Here is a 17,442-nt window from a genome sequence, read left to right as displayed (position 1 = left end):
GGGTTGAGAAAAGGCAATCTTCCCGCTCTGACGGGCAGAGATGCCAGTAGTACCTGAATACCTGCTGTGTGCAGAGCGTGGTACTAAGCGCTTGAGAAAGTGCCGCAGAACAGTAGATGGGATCCCTGCCCTCAAGGAGCTTACTGTATTAGAGGTGGCTACAGACTTCGAAGTAAATGTCATGTAGGAGGAAGAAGGACAGAAAGGGAATGTGGACAAAAGTGTTAGAAGAGCTTGTAAATCCTTAGATGGTGCAGGAGTACTGAACAGATACTAGGGTGGATATTAGCCAGAGATCATCATCATCAATCATATTTATTGAGCGCTTACTGTGTGCAGAGCACTGTACTAAGCGCTTGGGAAGTACAAATTGGCAACAGTCCCTACCCAACAGTGGGCTCACAGTCTACTATTCATTCATTCCATTGTATCTATTGAGCGCTTACTGTGTGCAGAGCACTGTACTAGGCACTTGGACGGTACAATTCGGGCAACAAAGACAATCCCTGCCCACAGTGGGCTCACAGTCTACAAGTGGGGAATAGAGAAATTAATTAGAGAAAGGCCCTCTAGGCCCTATTGAGAGCTCACCTCCTCCAGGAGGCCTTCCAGACTGAGCCCCTTCCTTCCTCGTCCCCCTCTCCATCCCCCCCCATCTTACCTCCTTCCCTTCCCCACAGCACCTGTATATATGTTTGTACATATTTATTACTCTAGTTATTTATTTATTTTACTTGTACATATCTATTCTATTTATTTTATTTTGTTAGTATGTTTGGTTTTGTTCTCCATCTCCCCCTTTTAGACTGTGAGCCCACTGTTGGGTAGGGACTGTCTCTATATGTTGCCAACTTGTACTTCCCAAGCGCTTAGTACGGTGCTCTGCACACAGTAAGCGCTCAATAAATACGATTGATTGATTGATTGAAAGACTCCTGGGGGAGATATGATTTCAGAAGCTTCTTTTAAGAAGCAGCGCAGCTTAGTGGAAAGAGCACGGGCTTGGGAATCAGAGGACGTGGGTTCTAATCCCGGCTCCGCCACATGTCTGCTGTGTGACCTTGGGCACAAGGTCAACTTCTCTGTGCCTCAGTTACTGCATCTGCAAAATGGGGATTAAGACTGTGAGCCCCATGTGGGACAACCTGATTACATTGTATCTATCCCAGTGCTTAGAACAGTGCTCGGCACATAGTAAGCGCTTAACAAATGCCATCATTATCATTATTAGAAGGGCCTTGAAAATGGCTCTGGTCTGGTGGCTCTGAAGAGGGAGGGGCTCCAGAGAGCGAGGATGTCGTGAACTAGAGGTGGGCAGTGGGAGAGAGAAGAATGAAGTACGGAGAGGAACAAAATGTGCAAACTGGGATGTTGTGGGAGAAGAGAGTGGTTAAATAGGAGGAAATATGTCATCATCATCATCAATTGTATTTATTGAGCGCTTACTGTGTGCAGAGCACTGTACTAAGCGCTTGGGAAGTACAAGTTGGCAACATATAGAGACAGTCCCTAGCCAACAGTGGGCTCACAGTCTAAAAGGGGAAGACAGAGAACAAAACCAAACATACTAACAAAATAAAATGAATAGATATGTACAAGTAAAATAAATAAATAGAGTAATGAATATGTACAAACATATATACATATATACAGGTGCTGTGGGGAAGGGAAGGAGGTAAGGCGGGGGGGATGGAGAGGGGGACGAGGGGGAGGAAGGAGGAAGGAGGGGGCTCAGTCTGGGAAGGCCTCCTGGAGGAGGTGAGCTCTCAGTAGGGCCTTGAAGGGAATGGGCAACAATTTATGGTTTCTTAATCAATCAATCAACCAATGGCATTTATTGAGCGCTTACTATGTGCAGAGCACTATACTAAGCGCTTGAAGAATAAAATGCAACTAATTAGCAGACGCGTTCCCTTCCCGTAACAAGCTTACAGTCTAGAGGCCCATATCCCAAAGGACAAAATCAAGAGCACTGTTACTCTGAAGGAGGAATACATCCAATAAAATGGACTTATGTTTGCCTAAATGGCAACCCTAAATTACTTTATGGAACAATAGTTTAAATTCATACCCTCCCTAATATGGAATTCCTGGTAGTTGAGACACAGAACTTCCTTCCTTCCCTCTCCTTCTTTTCAGCTGCTAGAGAAAGGCACATTTTGTTTTAAAATGGGAAGCTTTTGACTTATGCCATAGTTATTGAAGTCCCTGTTAGCAGCAGCAAATGGAAGATTATACAGTGGAAATGAGGACTTCTCAAAAGCTGGGAGATGAGTGCAGAAGAACAGGGCGCTTAGTACAGTGCTCTGCACACAGTAAGTGCTCAAGAAATACAATTGAATGAATGAAAGAACAACAGCATGTGCAGCAGAATGAGATTTGGGGCTGGAGGCAGGGTGGTCAGAGAGTAATAATAATGATGGTATTTGTTAAGCGCTTACTATGTGTAAAGCACTGTTCTAAGCACTGGGGAGGTTACAAGGTGATCAGGTTGTGTCACGGGGGGCTCACAGTTTTAATCCCCCATTTTACAGATGGGGTAACTGAGGCCCAGAGAAGTGACGTGACTTGCCCAAAGCCACACGACAGTTGGCGGAGTCAGGATTTGAACCCATGACCTCTGACTCCAAAGCCCGAGCTCTTTCCACTGAGCCACGCTGCTTCTCCAACTGATGCAAGAATCAAGCTGGGATGTGATAAGCGCTTAGGTCCTTTGAGTGGAGAGGGATGGATATTCCATGTTGCGGGGGGGAAAAAAGTGACAGACTGAAAGGGGGGCTTAAAGGGAGGGTGGAGTCAAGGATAATGCCATGGTTGCGGGCTTCAGAAACAGGAAGGATAGTGGTGTGGACCAATGTGATAGGAAAATGAGTTGAGGGAGACAGGTTTTTGGGGGGAGGGTGGTGGAGATTTGGCCGGTTTTAGACATAATTCCTGACAGATGTTCACCTATGTGGGGTTGAAAAAGCCAGATGGGGTCCACAGTCCCAATCTTACCCGGAATTCATAAAAACTGGCCGTTGCTGCACTGTCATGTTTGTCCTTTGACTCTTGGTCTTCTGAATCCCAAGCGCTTAGTACAGTGCTCTGCATGCAGTAAGCACTCAATAAATACGATTGAGTGAATGAATCAATAAAGCATAATGGAGTTGTGCATAATTCCAAGGCTTGAAGGTGGGAGGGGGCAGGGGTGCTTTCAACTGTGATGGAAAAGTTAAGGGGAGGAGAGGATTTGGGAAGGAAGATCTGAGGAGTTCAGTTTTGGAAGTATTGAGCTTTGAGGTGCCAGCAGGACAGCCGTGTAGATCCATGCTAGATATTCTGGAGGCGGTGGAGGATTGGGGGCAGCGTGAGATGATAATAATTATTATAATCATGGCACTTATTAAGCACTTACTATGTGCAAAGCACTGTTCTAAGCGCTGGGGAGGTTACAAGGTGATCAGGTTATCCCACAGGGGGTTCACAGTCTTAATCCCCATTTTACAGAGGAGGGAACTGAGGCACAGTGCCCAAAGTCACCCAGCTGACAAGTGGCGGGGCCGGGATTTGAACCCATGACCTCTGACTCCAAAGCCCAGGCTCTTTCCACTGAGCCGCGCTGCTCCCAGTGAAGAGGAGAGGTCAGGGCTGGAGGGGTAGATTTGCGAGTCACCCGCACGGAAGTAATCGAAGCCGTGGATGGGGAGTTTTCCAAGTATGCATAGCCTGAGCCTTGAGGGACACCCACAGTTAGCACGTGCGAGGCAAAAGAAGAGCCTAAGACGGACTGGCCAGAGAGATGAGAAAAAAAAAAGGAGAGAACTGTCAGAAAAATCAAAGTTGGATTATTAACCACTCTTTTCTAGAAACACTGTTGGAAGCAGCCGAGGGGGCCAGGAGGATGAGGCTGGAATAGTCTGTTTTGATTTTGCAAAGAGTAGATCACTGGAGACCTTGGAGAATGCAGTCTCAGTGGAGGGAAGGGGATGGAAGTCGTAGCGCGGAGGGTAGAGAGGAATTGGAGGAAGGAAAAAGGAGAAGCAGCGTGCCCTAGAGGAAAGAGCACGGGCCTGGGAATCGGAGAATTCTAATCCCAGCCCGGCCACTTGTCTGCTCTGTGACCTTGGGAAAGTCACTTAGCTTCCCTGTGCCTCAGTCGCCTCACTTATGAAATGAGGATTAAAGCTGTGAGCCCCATGTGGGATACGGGCTGTGTCCAACCTGATTAGCTTGCAATAATAATAATTCTGGTATTTTCCAGAACGACTGCAGATGGAAGTGGGGCGTTTTGTGTTTTTTTTTAATTGTTATTTATTAAGCGCTTACTATGTGCAAAGCACTGTTCTAAGCACTGGGGAGGTTACAAGGTGATCAGGTTGTCCCACGGGGAGCTCACAGTTTTTCATCCCCATTTTATTTATTTTATTTTATTAGTATGTTTGGTTTTGTTCTCTGTCTCCCCCGTTTAGACTGTGACCCCACTGTTGGGTAGGGACTGTCTCTATATGTTGCAAATTTGTACTTCCCAAGCGCTTAGTACAGTGCTCTGCACACAGTAAGCGCTCAATAAATACGATTGATGATGATGATTTTACAGATGAGGTAACTGAGGCCCAGAGAAGTTAAGTGGCTTGCCCCAAGTCACACAGCCGACAGTTGGTGGATCTGGGATTTGAACCCGTGCCCTCTGACTCCAAAGCTCGGGCTCTTTCCACTGAGCCACGCTGCTTCTCATACTCAAGGGATGCCAGTTTGTTAAAGTGATTATGAGCAAAGCAACACCCTGCTGGTATATTGTGCTGAAGAAAGTAGGAGCCTGTTTTCTTAAACTCATAAAAAGGTAGCAATCCCACATCATCGGGAATACTTTGCAAAATCTGCTTTGGCCCAGGCAGAAGATTTACAGCCAACCACGGCGCCTGGGGCTCCACACTGCTGCTAGCTGCCCCCCCATAGACACAGCATCAGCACAGCCTGGATGGAAGGCGAGAGATCTGTGTTGGAGTCGCAACTTTGCCACTGGCCTGCTGTGTGTCCTTAAATGAGTTGCTTAACCTCTCTGGGCATCGGTCTAATCACCCGTAAAATGGAGGTTTAAATACCTGTTCTCCCTTCCCCCTTGGACTGAGCCCCATGTGGGACAGAGGCTGGATTTGATCTGCTTATATCGCATTTACCCGAGCGCTTAGCACTTAGTAAGCATCTACTAAATACCACAATTATTATTGCTGTTAGTGAGGTTAGGACAGAGTATGGAATTGACTTGAATTGAGACAAAACGAGGATACGAGAACGTGAGATGTTCGTTCTCAACTTTGGATCTACCCCAACAGTTACATGTTGCCGATTTGTACTTCCGAAGCGCATAGTGCAGTGCTCTGCGCACAGTAAGCGTTCAATAAATACGACTGAATAATGATAATTACATATAATTATAACTGTAATTATTATTATATCGCCATGCTAGGGCACCACAGGGAAAGTCCAAAGTATCTTTTGGATCAGCAGAGCTCCATTTTGAAGATTACTATAGGGTCCCCTTTTAAATGAATACAATCAATTTTGATGGTATAAATGCTTAGTAGGTGCAACTAAAAACTGTTCAGTTGGTGACCGTTCAGGAAGGAATGCAAATACCCAGAACAGGTGAGAGTTGAGCCTAGAGGGGGAAGAAAAACCCCCACCCTTTCTCCAGACAACCTGGAGGCTTTCAAAATATTTTTCACAACTTGCTGATTGATGTCCAGAGGTATTTTTGCATGTTAAACCATAAATGGAAAGAGGTATTAGTAGAAGCCTTTGCCATAAAAAGCTAAAACCAGCTTTGTTTTAATCTTTTCATGGTCTGTAGCTTCCCCCGCCACCCCAATTTATCAAAGGATTATCAACTTTGGACTCATCCATTGTTACAGTAACACTGCACAGCGTGGCGTAATGGATAGAGCCAGAACCTGGGAGTCTGAAGGTCATGGGTTCTAATTCCGGCTCCGCCACTTGTCGGCTGTGTGACCTTGGGCAAGTCACTTCGCTTCTCTGTGCCTCAGTTACCTCATCTGTAAAATGATTAAAACGGTGTGCCCCACGTGGGACAACCTGATTGCCTCGTATCTACCCCAGCACTTAGAACAGTGCTTGGCACATAGTAAGCGCTTAACAAATACCATTATTATTATTATTATTATTATTATTATTACTGCACAGCTCAAATTTCTTCCTCTGGGCAAGCAGCTTTCCTGTCAATCTAGGAAATGACATCCAACTAGTTCTTTTTCCATGGTGGAGGGTGCCAGATAGTAAGGAGACTTTATGAAATGAGTTTTAGCACCAGAAATCAATGGCTTGCCCTAATCAATCTACACGCGCTGTAGAGTTGTCTACACGCGCTGCCTCGAATTCCTCAACACCAACTCTCTCCTCGACCCCCTCCAGTCTGGCTTCCGTCCCCTACACTCCACGGAAACTGCCCTCTCAAAGGTCACCAATGACCTCCTGCTTGCCAAATCCAACGGCTCCTACTCTATCCTAATCCTCCTCGACCTCTCAGCTGCCTTCGACCCTGTGGACCACCCCCTTCTCCTCGACACGCTATCCGACCTTGGCTTCACAGACTCCGTCCTCTCCTGGTTCTCCTCTTATCTCTCCGGTCGTTCATTCTCAGTCTCTTTTGCAGGCTCCTCCTCCCCCTCCCATCCCCTTACTGTACAAGTACAACTTGTACTTCCCAAGCGCTTAGTACAGTGCTCTGCACACAGTAAGCATTCAATAAATACGACTGATTGATTGATCAATCAGAGAAGCAGCATGGTGTAGCAGCTAGAGCATGGCGTTGGGAGTCAGAAGGTTATGGGTGCAAATCCCAGCTCTTCCACTTGTCTGCTGTGTGACCTTGAGCAAGTCACTTCTCTGGGCTTCAGTTATCTGTAAAATGGGGAGTCAGACTGTGAGCCCCACTTGGGACAGGGACTGTGTCCAACCCGATCTGCTTGTATCCACCCCAGCGCTTAGTGCTTGGCACATTGTTAAGTGCTTAACGAGTGCCGTCATTATTATTATAGCTAATGCAAGCAGTAATGATAATGATAGCATTTATTAAGTGCTTACTATGTGCAAAGCACTGTTCTAAGCGCTGGAGAGGTGATCAGGTTGTCCCACGGGGGGCTCACAGTCTTAATCCCCATTTTACAGATGAGGGAACTGAGAGAAGTTAAGTGACTTGCCCAAAGTCACCCAGCTGGCGGAGCCTGGATTTGAACCCACGACCTCTGACTCTTTCCACTGAGCCACGCTGCTTCACAGTACCATGACCCCTTAAAAGCTGAACAGTTCCGAGTCCACCCAACTCCTTTTTCACCTTCCCCTGGTGCCAACTCCTAGCCTGGCACAGGAAGGCACATAGAAAAAGAAAAGTCTCCCCTTTTGTAATGAGGACCAGAGTGGCAGGAAAGTAAAATCAGTCAAGGTGCGTGGACTACCTCCCGCAATTCGGACAAAGGGCCAAAACCTCCCACACACGGAGGCGGCTGTACTGGAGGGAAATGTTTCCAATCTGAAGCAACAGCTTTTAGTTTATAGAAAAGGGCCTTGTTTCTGAGTAGGCAGCTCTGAGGGATTTAAGTGTGTCAGGCACATTAGAAGAAATTCTAAGCTGGGCTTTTATTCAGCTGAAAATGTGGTATTGGTCTGTTGATTGTTGAATTGTACTTTTCCAAGCGCTTAGTACAGTGCTTTGCACACAGTAAGTGCTGGGCTTGAGAGTCAGAGGTCGTGGGTTCTAATCCCAGCTCTGCCACTTGTCAGCTGTGTGTCTTTGGGGAAGACACTTAACTTCTCTGAGCATATGGAGGCAGGAGGAGAAGCAGAGAGGACAGTGTCATTTGAAGCCAAGTACGATTGAATGAATGAATGAATGAATGAATGCAAGAAGATCATTGGTGATCTGGGGAGTGAAGGGGGGCAGAAAATTCAGATTGGAGTGGGGGGGGTCAAGGAGAGAACTGGAGGGGAGGAATGGTAGGAGGGAGAAGGGGGGATAACTGGAAAGTGCCTTGGGGTCAAGGTGGGGTTTTTTTTCAGGAGAGACGTGATCATGTTTGAAAGCAGTGGGGGAGAAAAGCCACTGGAGAGTGAACAGTTGAAGGTGGCTGCCAGAGAGGGAAGAAAAGAACTTACGGAACAAAACCGGTAAATGGCATTTTTTTGGAAGATTCATTTGATTGTATTTACTGAGCGCTTACTGCGTGCAGAGCACTGTACTAAGCACTTAGGGAGGGGCAGGGCAATAACGAATTACCGCACGGCATCGGTGAAGGACAAGGGTTTTCCAGCGCAGGATCAGCTGTGCCTCATAACTCTCATCGAAAACGTTGGAAGCGTTACTTCTGCGGAAATCGTCCCAACCTTGCTGCAGGGGGGCTGGGCAAACTGTGGACGTGTGAGCCTTTGGGGCGACCGCCTCTGGAGCCCCACCCATTCTTCGCTCAGTTGATGGTGAGGGGAGGGGGTCGCCCTGCCCTCCTACCTTCAGAGCGGAGCGGGCAGGGGACACGGCCACCAACTCCGCTGTACTGTATTCTCCCAAGCGTTTTGGACAATGCGCTGCGCACCGTGAGAGCTCAATCAATATCATTCATTGATTGAGAGCGGAACTCTCCCACAGCCACTTCCTAACTACTTGCCCAACCTGGTCTGCGACTTTGCCAGAGAAATTGTGGGTATGCAGTTTTCTACCTAAGACCACCTATTCGGGCTAAGTAAATGTGTCAGAAAATTAGGCCTACATTATGTAATGTAATGTATGTAGCCTACATACGTTAGGCGAAGCAGTGTGGCTCAGTGGAAAGAGCCCGGGCTTTGGAGTTCCAATCCCTGCTCCGCCTATTGTCAGCTCTGTGACTTTGGGCAAGTCACTTCCCTCTCTGGGCCCCAGTCATCTTATCTGTAAAATGGGGATGAAGATGGTGAGCCCCCCGTTGGACAACCTGATTACCTTGTAACCTCCCCAGCGCTTAGAACTGTGCTTTGCACATGTAAGCGCTTAAGAAATACCATCATTATTATTATTAGGCTACAGCATACGTGGAGGGAAACTCATCTTAAGTGTGTGTGCACACGCAGGGGGAAACGATAACCCACTAAAATGTATCAGCTCTACTTTCCACCAGCCTCATAGTTGAAGCTGGAAATAATAATGATGATGATGGTATCTGTTAAGCACTTACTATGGGTCGTGCTTAAGAAATACCATCATCATTATTATTAGGCTACAGCATACATGGAGGGAAACTGATTTTAAGTGTGTGTGTGCGCACGCAGGGGGAAAAGATAACCCACTAAAAAGTATCATCTCTATCTACTTTCCACCAGCCTCACAGTTGGTGGCAATAATAATAATAATGATGGTATCTGTTAAGCACTTACTATGGGTCATGCACTGTTCTAATAATAATAATAATGATGGCATTTATTAAGCACTTACTATGTGCTCTTCTAAGCACTGGAGCACTGTTCTAAGCATACAAGGTGATCAGGTTGTCCCACATGGGGCTCAGAGTCTTAATCCCCATGTGACAGGTGAAGTAAAGGAGGTACAGAGAAGTTAAGCGACTTGCCCCAGGTCACATTAGAAGTCAGATCCTTATGCCCCCCAGGCTATGCTGCTTCTTGGCTGGTTCAAACGATGTAGTTGAGCATTTACCCACTCAAACCTACCATCTATTGGGACATGTCTGTCATCTACTTTGAGACAGTAACTTAACTACACAGAAAAACTTGACATGCATAATGTGTTCTCTAAAAGCAGGTTAGGAGGTAGAATTAAGCAAAGGTTCAGGGCCCATTTCAAGATTTTTGAAAATGCATAACTCCCCCTTCAGCTCTGAAGCACTTGAAGATACTTTATCAGTTCCCCCAGGGAAGCCCGACACCGCTGAGGCTCTTGAGGATGCTTTTCTCTTTTTTGAAATGAAGAGCCTCCGACCTGCCTAAACAGTCTTTTTAGGAGCTACTCAGGGATTAGATCCTTCTCCACCTTTTCCACTTCTCTATAGCTGTAAATTCCTGCAAAACAAGATAAGAATGTGCCCCTAATGATGTTGCTTCTGTAATGCGTGTCGGGGTGAGAAACCACACCAAAAAAGCCCCAACCTCCAGCAACTCAAGTCTTCTGCACATAGCCTGGACTACAATAGAGTGAATTCTGTTTCGCAGTTTTGCACAACCCGGAGAGCCTATAGCCATCATCATAAGTCCAAGACTCCATTATACAATCTGTAAGTGAATCCAAAAAAAAAAAAAAAATAGACATGATCCTTAGAGCCATCATTGCAAATTGGACTGCTTTAACCAGATGACTCTGGAACACACTATTTTGCATTGGTAGCGGGTTGTAATAATCCTCATAGTGGTACTTGTTAAGCACTTAGGATGTGTTCTAAGTGCTGCAGCAGATACTAGGATTTAATCCCCATTTTACAGATGGGGTAACTGAGATGCTAAGTGACTTGCCCGGAGTCACACAGCAGCCAGGTCCTCTGCTTCCCACCCTAAATAAGGAAGCATTTTTCTGCAGTCTGGAGAGTCAAATTGACTGGGCTAAAAACGCACAGCTGAAATTCTACGGCAAGTACCTCTGCCTTGAGATTTATGGGATGTGAACGGGGAAGAAAACTGTTCGTCGGAAAGAACTTCTTGCTCTAGGTACATTTAGTTCAGATTAGTTGCCCTACTGAGAAGCCAACTGAAGTTACTGGATTATCTCAGGAGGCTACTTTGTGCTTTCATTTGAGCCACACGCTTTTTTGAGCATCGGAGCCAGTTTGGGCCACTGCATTCAAAAAGGAACAGAAGAAAGCGGAGTCCACAGAAGAGCTCCAAAGAGGGTTAAAGAATCGGGGCAATCCATCCGCTGAGGAAAGGTGAAAGGAACTGGATTTTTTTTTTCAGTTTGGAGAGGAGCCGGCTAATGGGTCACTTAATAGGAGAAGGATTTTCAGGAGAGAGACGATGGCCAATTTTTCCTGCACATCCACAAAGTTCCGAATAAAAGGGCTGACTTTGGCTAGTTCTGGTTTTAGAGGCATTAACCGTTTGAGGGCCAATCTTATTTTGGCACAGCCTAGTCTATTATCGCTGGTCAATGCATGATACCACAGAGCAGAACTAAAATTCACGCAGATAGGATGATAAAATCAAAGGCTTCTAAGAAGTCTCCTGCAAACTCTCCCCCCATAGTCTGTGAGATCGACTCTGGAATAGGAATCAGGAGACCTGGATAACTGACACAGCTTTGCCCTCTCCATCCCCGTGTCAATAATTATCATTAACAATAAATCAAATAAGACCTTCTCCCTTAATAACAATAAATCAAATAAGACCTCCTCCCTATCTCCAAACCTTGATTTCAAAGAAAGATAAGTGTAAATGTATGTAAATTTCAACAGTAGACCAAATAAGCAGCTTCCATTTTCTTTGCCAAACTCTGATTCTCATTTTAATGAAAAAGGAATTACATATAAACCGCTCTATGCTGAGCACCACTAGCATCAGCCGGTTCCATTGTATTGTTCTTTTGACCTGTTCGATGTTATGTAAATCTTAAATATCCCATTAGAAAACTAAAATGTCTTTCTATAGAGATGCTTAATAATAAACAGTAACTACTATACTAAAACTACTTTGACAGTTACCGCTAATCCAGGATGAAGATAAAATAATGTGAAACAAAAATTGGACTCATTTTAAAATACATTTGGTACATTTTAGTAGTTAACTTGAAACATCCGGATTTCATGAAAAATATGAAATATTAATATTCCAGGAAAGAGCACAAGAGGAGTACATTTTGTTTACAGCTGCCTTACATAACTCATTTCTGCATATCAAACTACTGTGCAATCCACTATGACTGAATACTTAAGAGGGAATTCATAGTCTATCAAGTCTCGGGCAGTTCCTGAAATACTAAGCTTTCAATTCCCACATTTATTTCTAACCCTTTAAGAAAGACTAAGGGCTCATGGATCTTTAAATCACATATAGATATAGATATATATATATGTGTATATATATGTATATATATATCTATCTATCCCCTTTTCCTTCTTAAGGTACTTCATAGCTAGTGAAGGCCTGCATCAAATCCTATTAACCCAGAGACTGAAATACCTAGGGCTTTTTATTTAAAAAACCACCTATTTTTCTAAATGATCTGTGATCCAGATGGCTAAAATTCCCAGGGCACGATGCCAGCACCTGTGCCCTAACTGCTCAGAAGCTCCGATAAGGTCTATTTAAAATTGAATACAGCAATCCGACCCAATGTTGCTCTTGACGCTACTTCCATTTGCTGTGAAGGGTGATTTCAGCGCGTTTCCCGAGTGCCGTTGATCGCTTAGGTGGGTTGAGGAGGAACTGACTGCTTAAAGTCGGGAATGCCCTCAGACTCAGTCATAATGCTAGCAGTAAAACTGGTAGCAGTAGTTCTTCAGTTCCTAAATTCCCAAATTCCCACCACTGATCCAGCCACCCCTTAGCAGAACTCGGGGTTTCCGAACCAAACTCGGTCAGTACAAAGAAGGGAAGAGAGAGAGCATCTCTACTCACTGGTTTTTTTCTTAGTCTACAATGTGCTCTGGGACCTTCAGGCAATTTTTGAAGCACTGGCAGCCCAGTGCTGGTTAAATTTCTCACCAATCACTGGGTCACCTTCGCACCAAGGAAAGTAGTAATGCTTCTCTTTCTAATTCTTCCCTAAAAAACAAAATCCTCTATGCTAATCAGAAGAAGTCAAGCACCCAATACTGGAGGAAATGATTACAGCCTGGGCCAATAACTAGACCGGCTTGGCAGGGGGAGGTTTTTGGTAACAGAAAATATACCAACATAAAATTTGGGGGGGGGGGGGGGGGCGCGCGCGCAGGGGCGGTTTATTCAGTATTAGTGTTGTCATTCTCCTCTGCCACCAACAAAACTTCCTGCTCAAAGTCCACAGAGTCTCACTGAAAAAAAAGCCGACGATTGTTACATGCAACATAACCAGAAGAACTGGACATAAATGGCGCAGGAGCAGAGGAATGCTGAAAAGGACCACGTAGAATCTGACTCGCAGTTGCGGCGTCAAAACCCATAACGGTTCTAGTCTGAGTTCTGGCATTGCGCTGTTCATGGACCCAAAGTAGCTAAGATCTTGAATAAGTTTCTAAAGAACTGAACTGAAGATCCATTTCCCTTCTTCAGTTCCAGAGTGCCTAAAACTTTGGCTGATACAAAGAAACACGCCCACTAAGGCACCCTGAGGCAATCTGACAGTGTGTTGGAGAAAACTTGGTTGTTAGAACTACATCGTTGTGAGAGTAGAGGGACTGAATTTCTTGCAGGAGACTAGCTTCTCTGGGCAAGCAGTCGGCGAGTTCACTGCACTGGGTGTCAAATCCCAACAAGCGGATCCCGTAGCCGTGTGGGGATGAGATCATTCGGCCGTCAGGGCTGAAACACAGTTCTTTGATATAGCCTCGGCCTACGTTGGCTTCTTCGATATAATGAGTCAACCGGAGAGAACAACGGGGCGAGACAGGTCGCACTGGGCCTCCTTCTTGAAATTCATAGACGCAGGTCCACTAGGGGAGAAGAGAAACAAGTTGTCAGTCTCCAAATCTCACTACTCTCCAAGTGACTCTTCAGCAAAAAATACAGAAGTAAGTAATCAGTGGCCGGGTTTCGAGGCGAACCTAAAGGCAGGGTGGTGCCAAGGTGGAGAATCCCCGTTATTTTTTCCATGACCTTATCGACAGGGTCACAAGATTTGATCCTAACATTTTTTGTGGCCCTGCAGCATGGCAGAATGCAAAAGTGTTACTATGACCTGATCTGGAAGAGAAGCAGTGTGGCCTAGTGACAGAGAACAGGCCTGGGAGCCAGAAGGATCTGGGTTCTAATCCCAGCCCTTGCCACTTGTCTTCTGCTGTGTGACCTCAGGCAAGTCACTTGTCTCTGTGCCTCAGTTACCTCATCTGTAAAATAGGGATTAAGACTGGGGGCCCTATATGGGACAGGGGCTGGTTCCAACCCAATGAATGGGAAGCAGCGTGGCTTACTAGAAACAGCCCGGGCTTTGGAGTCAGAGGTCAGGGGTTCAAATCCCAGCTCCGCCAACTGTCAGCTCTGTGACTTTGGGCAAGTCACTTCACTTCTCTGGGCCTCAGTTACCTCATCTGTAAAATGGGGGATTAAGACTGTGAGCCCCCCGTGGGACAACCTGATCACCTTGTAACCTCCCCAGCGCTTAGAACAGTGCTTTGCACATAGTAAGCGCTTAATAATTTTTTTTTTTTAATGAGCTTGTATCTACCCAGAGCTTAGTACGGTGCCTGCCACACAGTAAACGCCGAACAGATACCATTAAAAACAACCAAAAAAACCCCTTTTTTCCACCTTTACACATTTGTTGGCCTGACTGGCATCTGCTGCCCAGTGATCATGGTTACAGTGTGCTACCTGCTGCCAATCTGCCTGGATTTAGAGCAGTAAGGTAAACTAAACGGCGCACTGAAATACATTTACAGAATCCAGAGCAACAGCAAGCCGAGGCTAGACCTAGAAAAGTCTGACATGTGGTCTCTCGATCAGCAGAAGTGGGAGGTTAGGGGGCGGATCGGGGTTTTCCTGTCCTGTGGACAGGATTCCCCAGCCACCCCACCAGGTCCCCGCCTCAGCGTCCTTATACTCCCTCCCCACCCCAGGTCTTGAAGCCTGGCGTTGACGTGGAGTAGATCCATCGGGGAGGGGCAGCTCGGTGGAGGAGAGGGGAGGACCTTCCAACCCCGCTTTCTCTTCTCCCTGAGATGGAGGCCACGACAGGAACGGGAGAAGGGGACGCGGTGTGGGAACAGGATCCCCTCACTAGTCAGGTGCTAATCCTAAGCCTCTTCCGGCCCCGAAAGAAGAGAAAGAACCTCGATTCACTTGAAAAGAGCACGGGAGAGCCGTCTTTTGTAGCAGCTACGGCAGTCGCATCTACTGGGGGGGACCCAGGTGAAGCCCCCGGCGGGAGGGAAGGGCCACTTACCTGAAGGGGAAGCACGCTGTCTCACTGGTCCCAGCCAGCAGGGAGGCTGGTAATGAGCCAGTGACCAGGACTAAGATGGGAGGTCTTGCCATACTTTAAATGTGGCAACCACTTTTGGAGAAACATCAACCCTTCCGGTGTGGCTCTGTTGGGTTGACACCAGACAGGCTTGCTTGGATAGACTCGGACAAAAAACTGAACCCCAATGTATACGTATTCCTTTCGAATAAAATCTTACACTGGGGAGACACTGTCTGTTTTAAGCGCAGCCAGTAAAATACAGTGTATTGGAGTAGCAGTCCTCTTGAAACATACATTTTTTGCAATACAGAAACACGATTCTCTTTACCTCCTGATCATCAGTATTACTTGAGCAACGAAGAAGTGTTGCCCATCCTTTTGGGTGGAGTTGTAATGATGTAATGCAGTTACCACGGTCTCGCTCTCCGGGAACCTCTGGGGTTAACACTTCCAGACTGTTTCGAGGAGACGCACCTATCAGAGAAATCCGAGCAGAGTTACCGTTTCGTGCCTAGCCTCTAAGAAGTATACCCTAGGAAGGCAGGAAGCTTTGACTCTCGAGCCATAAAGGGGCATTTAATAAAATTCCGTATTTCCAGGGCACAACTGACCTGGAATTGTTCAAAGTTTACTCCTAAACATGACACATCCAACCAACCTTTAACATGGGTTCAGGGCCTAAGTCTTCAAAAGGTAACGCTCTAATTTGCTTGAAACATTCGACTAGTAAAGGCCCTTGATACTCTTGACTAGCTTGTTTTCATTTTATGAATATAAACCAAAATTTAAAAAAAACAACCCTAAATGGGATCATCATGTACCAACCACACTTAAAATGACCATCATTTCTATTTTTATATACCTTCTCGTTGAGAGGTTCGTGTCGTATGTTTTTCGCATAACGGACTGCAATCGCTATGGTGGCATGGGGAACCAGAAGCTCTAGGACCAGATGAACTTGGAGAAGAGGACATATCTGGGGAAAACACAAAAAACACCACCACCATCCATTGAAAATACACGTACTCATTCTAACTGCACGAAAGTAATAGCCATTCAAGAGAGAGACAGAGTCATTTAGACTATTCCCAATATTAAAGGACACAACCATTTTCGTGGGGTTGGTTACCTATCTTAAAGCAATAAGTACAGCAATCCATTGGGTAAAATATGACACTGTTGATAATGAACTCTTGTCCACGTGCCCCTAATGGGTTCCATTCCACACTGGGTCCCCTTTGGCCTGTAGGCTCGCTGTGGGCAGGGAACGTGTCTACCAACTCATATACTGTCCTCTCCCAAGTGCTTAGTCAGTAAGTGCTCAAAAAATATTATTGATGAATTAATCGTGCATTTAAAAACAGCCTTTAGCCTTTGTTGTGTTTGCCATTTTCAGAGTAGAGCTTTTGGTGGGAGGAGGGTTGTTTGCTTTTGGAATCTGCCTTTTGGTATCATAAATTTCCCAAAGCCTCTGCCCAAGGACGACTTTCACTTGCCATTCACCGGGCTAGTCTGCACAGCACGGTTATCTCCCACCACTCACCTGATTTCAAATGCATAATGCCAAATATGCCAAAATTGTCCTTTTTTTTTTTTTTGGCCAGTGTCAGAACCTCCAGCATTTAACTTCCTCGTTAGATGAGCAGCAAAGTTTTCCACAGTTGGAGTCCAAAGTCTGTTCGTTTGGATTTCTGGATGCAGGTTTTTTCAATAAACACAATCCTTTATTAACCCCCATAACATACAATTACCAAGATCAGGTGAACTGGACAGCCAGGAAAATATTTTCTATTTAATAATCGCTGAAATGTAGATAGGAATTTCAAATCGAATCTCTAGTGTTGGGTCACAGATTAACTGAAAAAGCATGTACACCAAATTGGCTTCATCTTTGAAAAAGCAGATTCGAACTATTACGGAGATTCTGATAAACTCCCTGCGCCCTTCAGAAAGATAAATCCATTAATCCCATCCTCACACTGAATATAACACACTATTTGTAAGAGGATGGGGGAAGGGGTTCTTCAATTCTACAAAAACGTGGGAGTGCCTTTGCTAGCGTGTCTTATTAAGTAACCACCGGTGAGGTAGAAATAAACCAATTGATTATCACAGGAGTCCAACTCACAAAGGGTAAAAACTCATAGAATTTGAGCCTCGATTTTTATTGCACGCGCTGAAAACGTACTTCCTTGGAGTTGTGCATGGGGTCATTTGCTTCTCTTTCTGGCTAATTAACTACAGCGTGTTAATTTTAAACCAAGCATATGATTCCCTTGGATTTTCCACAAAGGTTTGCTTAATTAACATGCCGAATGTTTTCCTGGAGTATGCGCCGACTTCTTCCTATCAATCAATCCTATTCGGTTATCTTCCAT

At 45.6% G+C, this 17,442-nt stretch overlaps 1 protein-coding gene across 2 annotated transcripts in view; it reads right to left on the bottom strand.

Annotated features, from left to right (window-relative positions):
* Nucleotides 1-12,048: 12,048 nt before the first annotated feature.
* DCAF10 (DDB1 and CUL4 associated factor 10) overlaps nucleotides 12,049-17,442 on the bottom strand; it is a 61,339-nt gene continuing 55,945 nt past the window's right edge. The window contains exons 4-6 of one of the 2 annotated variants that reach the window (XM_038769421.1): nucleotides 15,927-16,040; nucleotides 15,393-15,538; nucleotides 12,049-13,595 (exon numbers count right to left, since the gene is read on the bottom strand). In XM_038769421.1, the coding sequence (XP_038625349.1) occupies nucleotides 13,227-13,595; nucleotides 15,393-15,538; nucleotides 15,927-16,040 (629 nt within the window). In that variant the 3' untranslated portion in view covers nucleotides 12,049-13,226. The remainder of the gene's footprint in view (nucleotides 13,596-15,392; nucleotides 15,539-15,926; nucleotides 16,041-17,442) is intronic. The other variant, XM_038769423.1, reaches the window with a different exon arrangement.

Source organism: Tachyglossus aculeatus, chromosome X4, assembly GCF_015852505.1.
Source record: "Tachyglossus aculeatus isolate mTacAcu1 chromosome X4, mTacAcu1.pri, whole genome shotgun sequence".
Classification (NCBI taxonomy): Eukaryota; Metazoa; Chordata; class Mammalia; order Monotremata; family Tachyglossidae; genus Tachyglossus; species Tachyglossus aculeatus.
The sequence above is the reverse complement of the archived record's forward strand: the minus strand, read 5'-3'. Positions and strand labels throughout refer to the sequence as shown.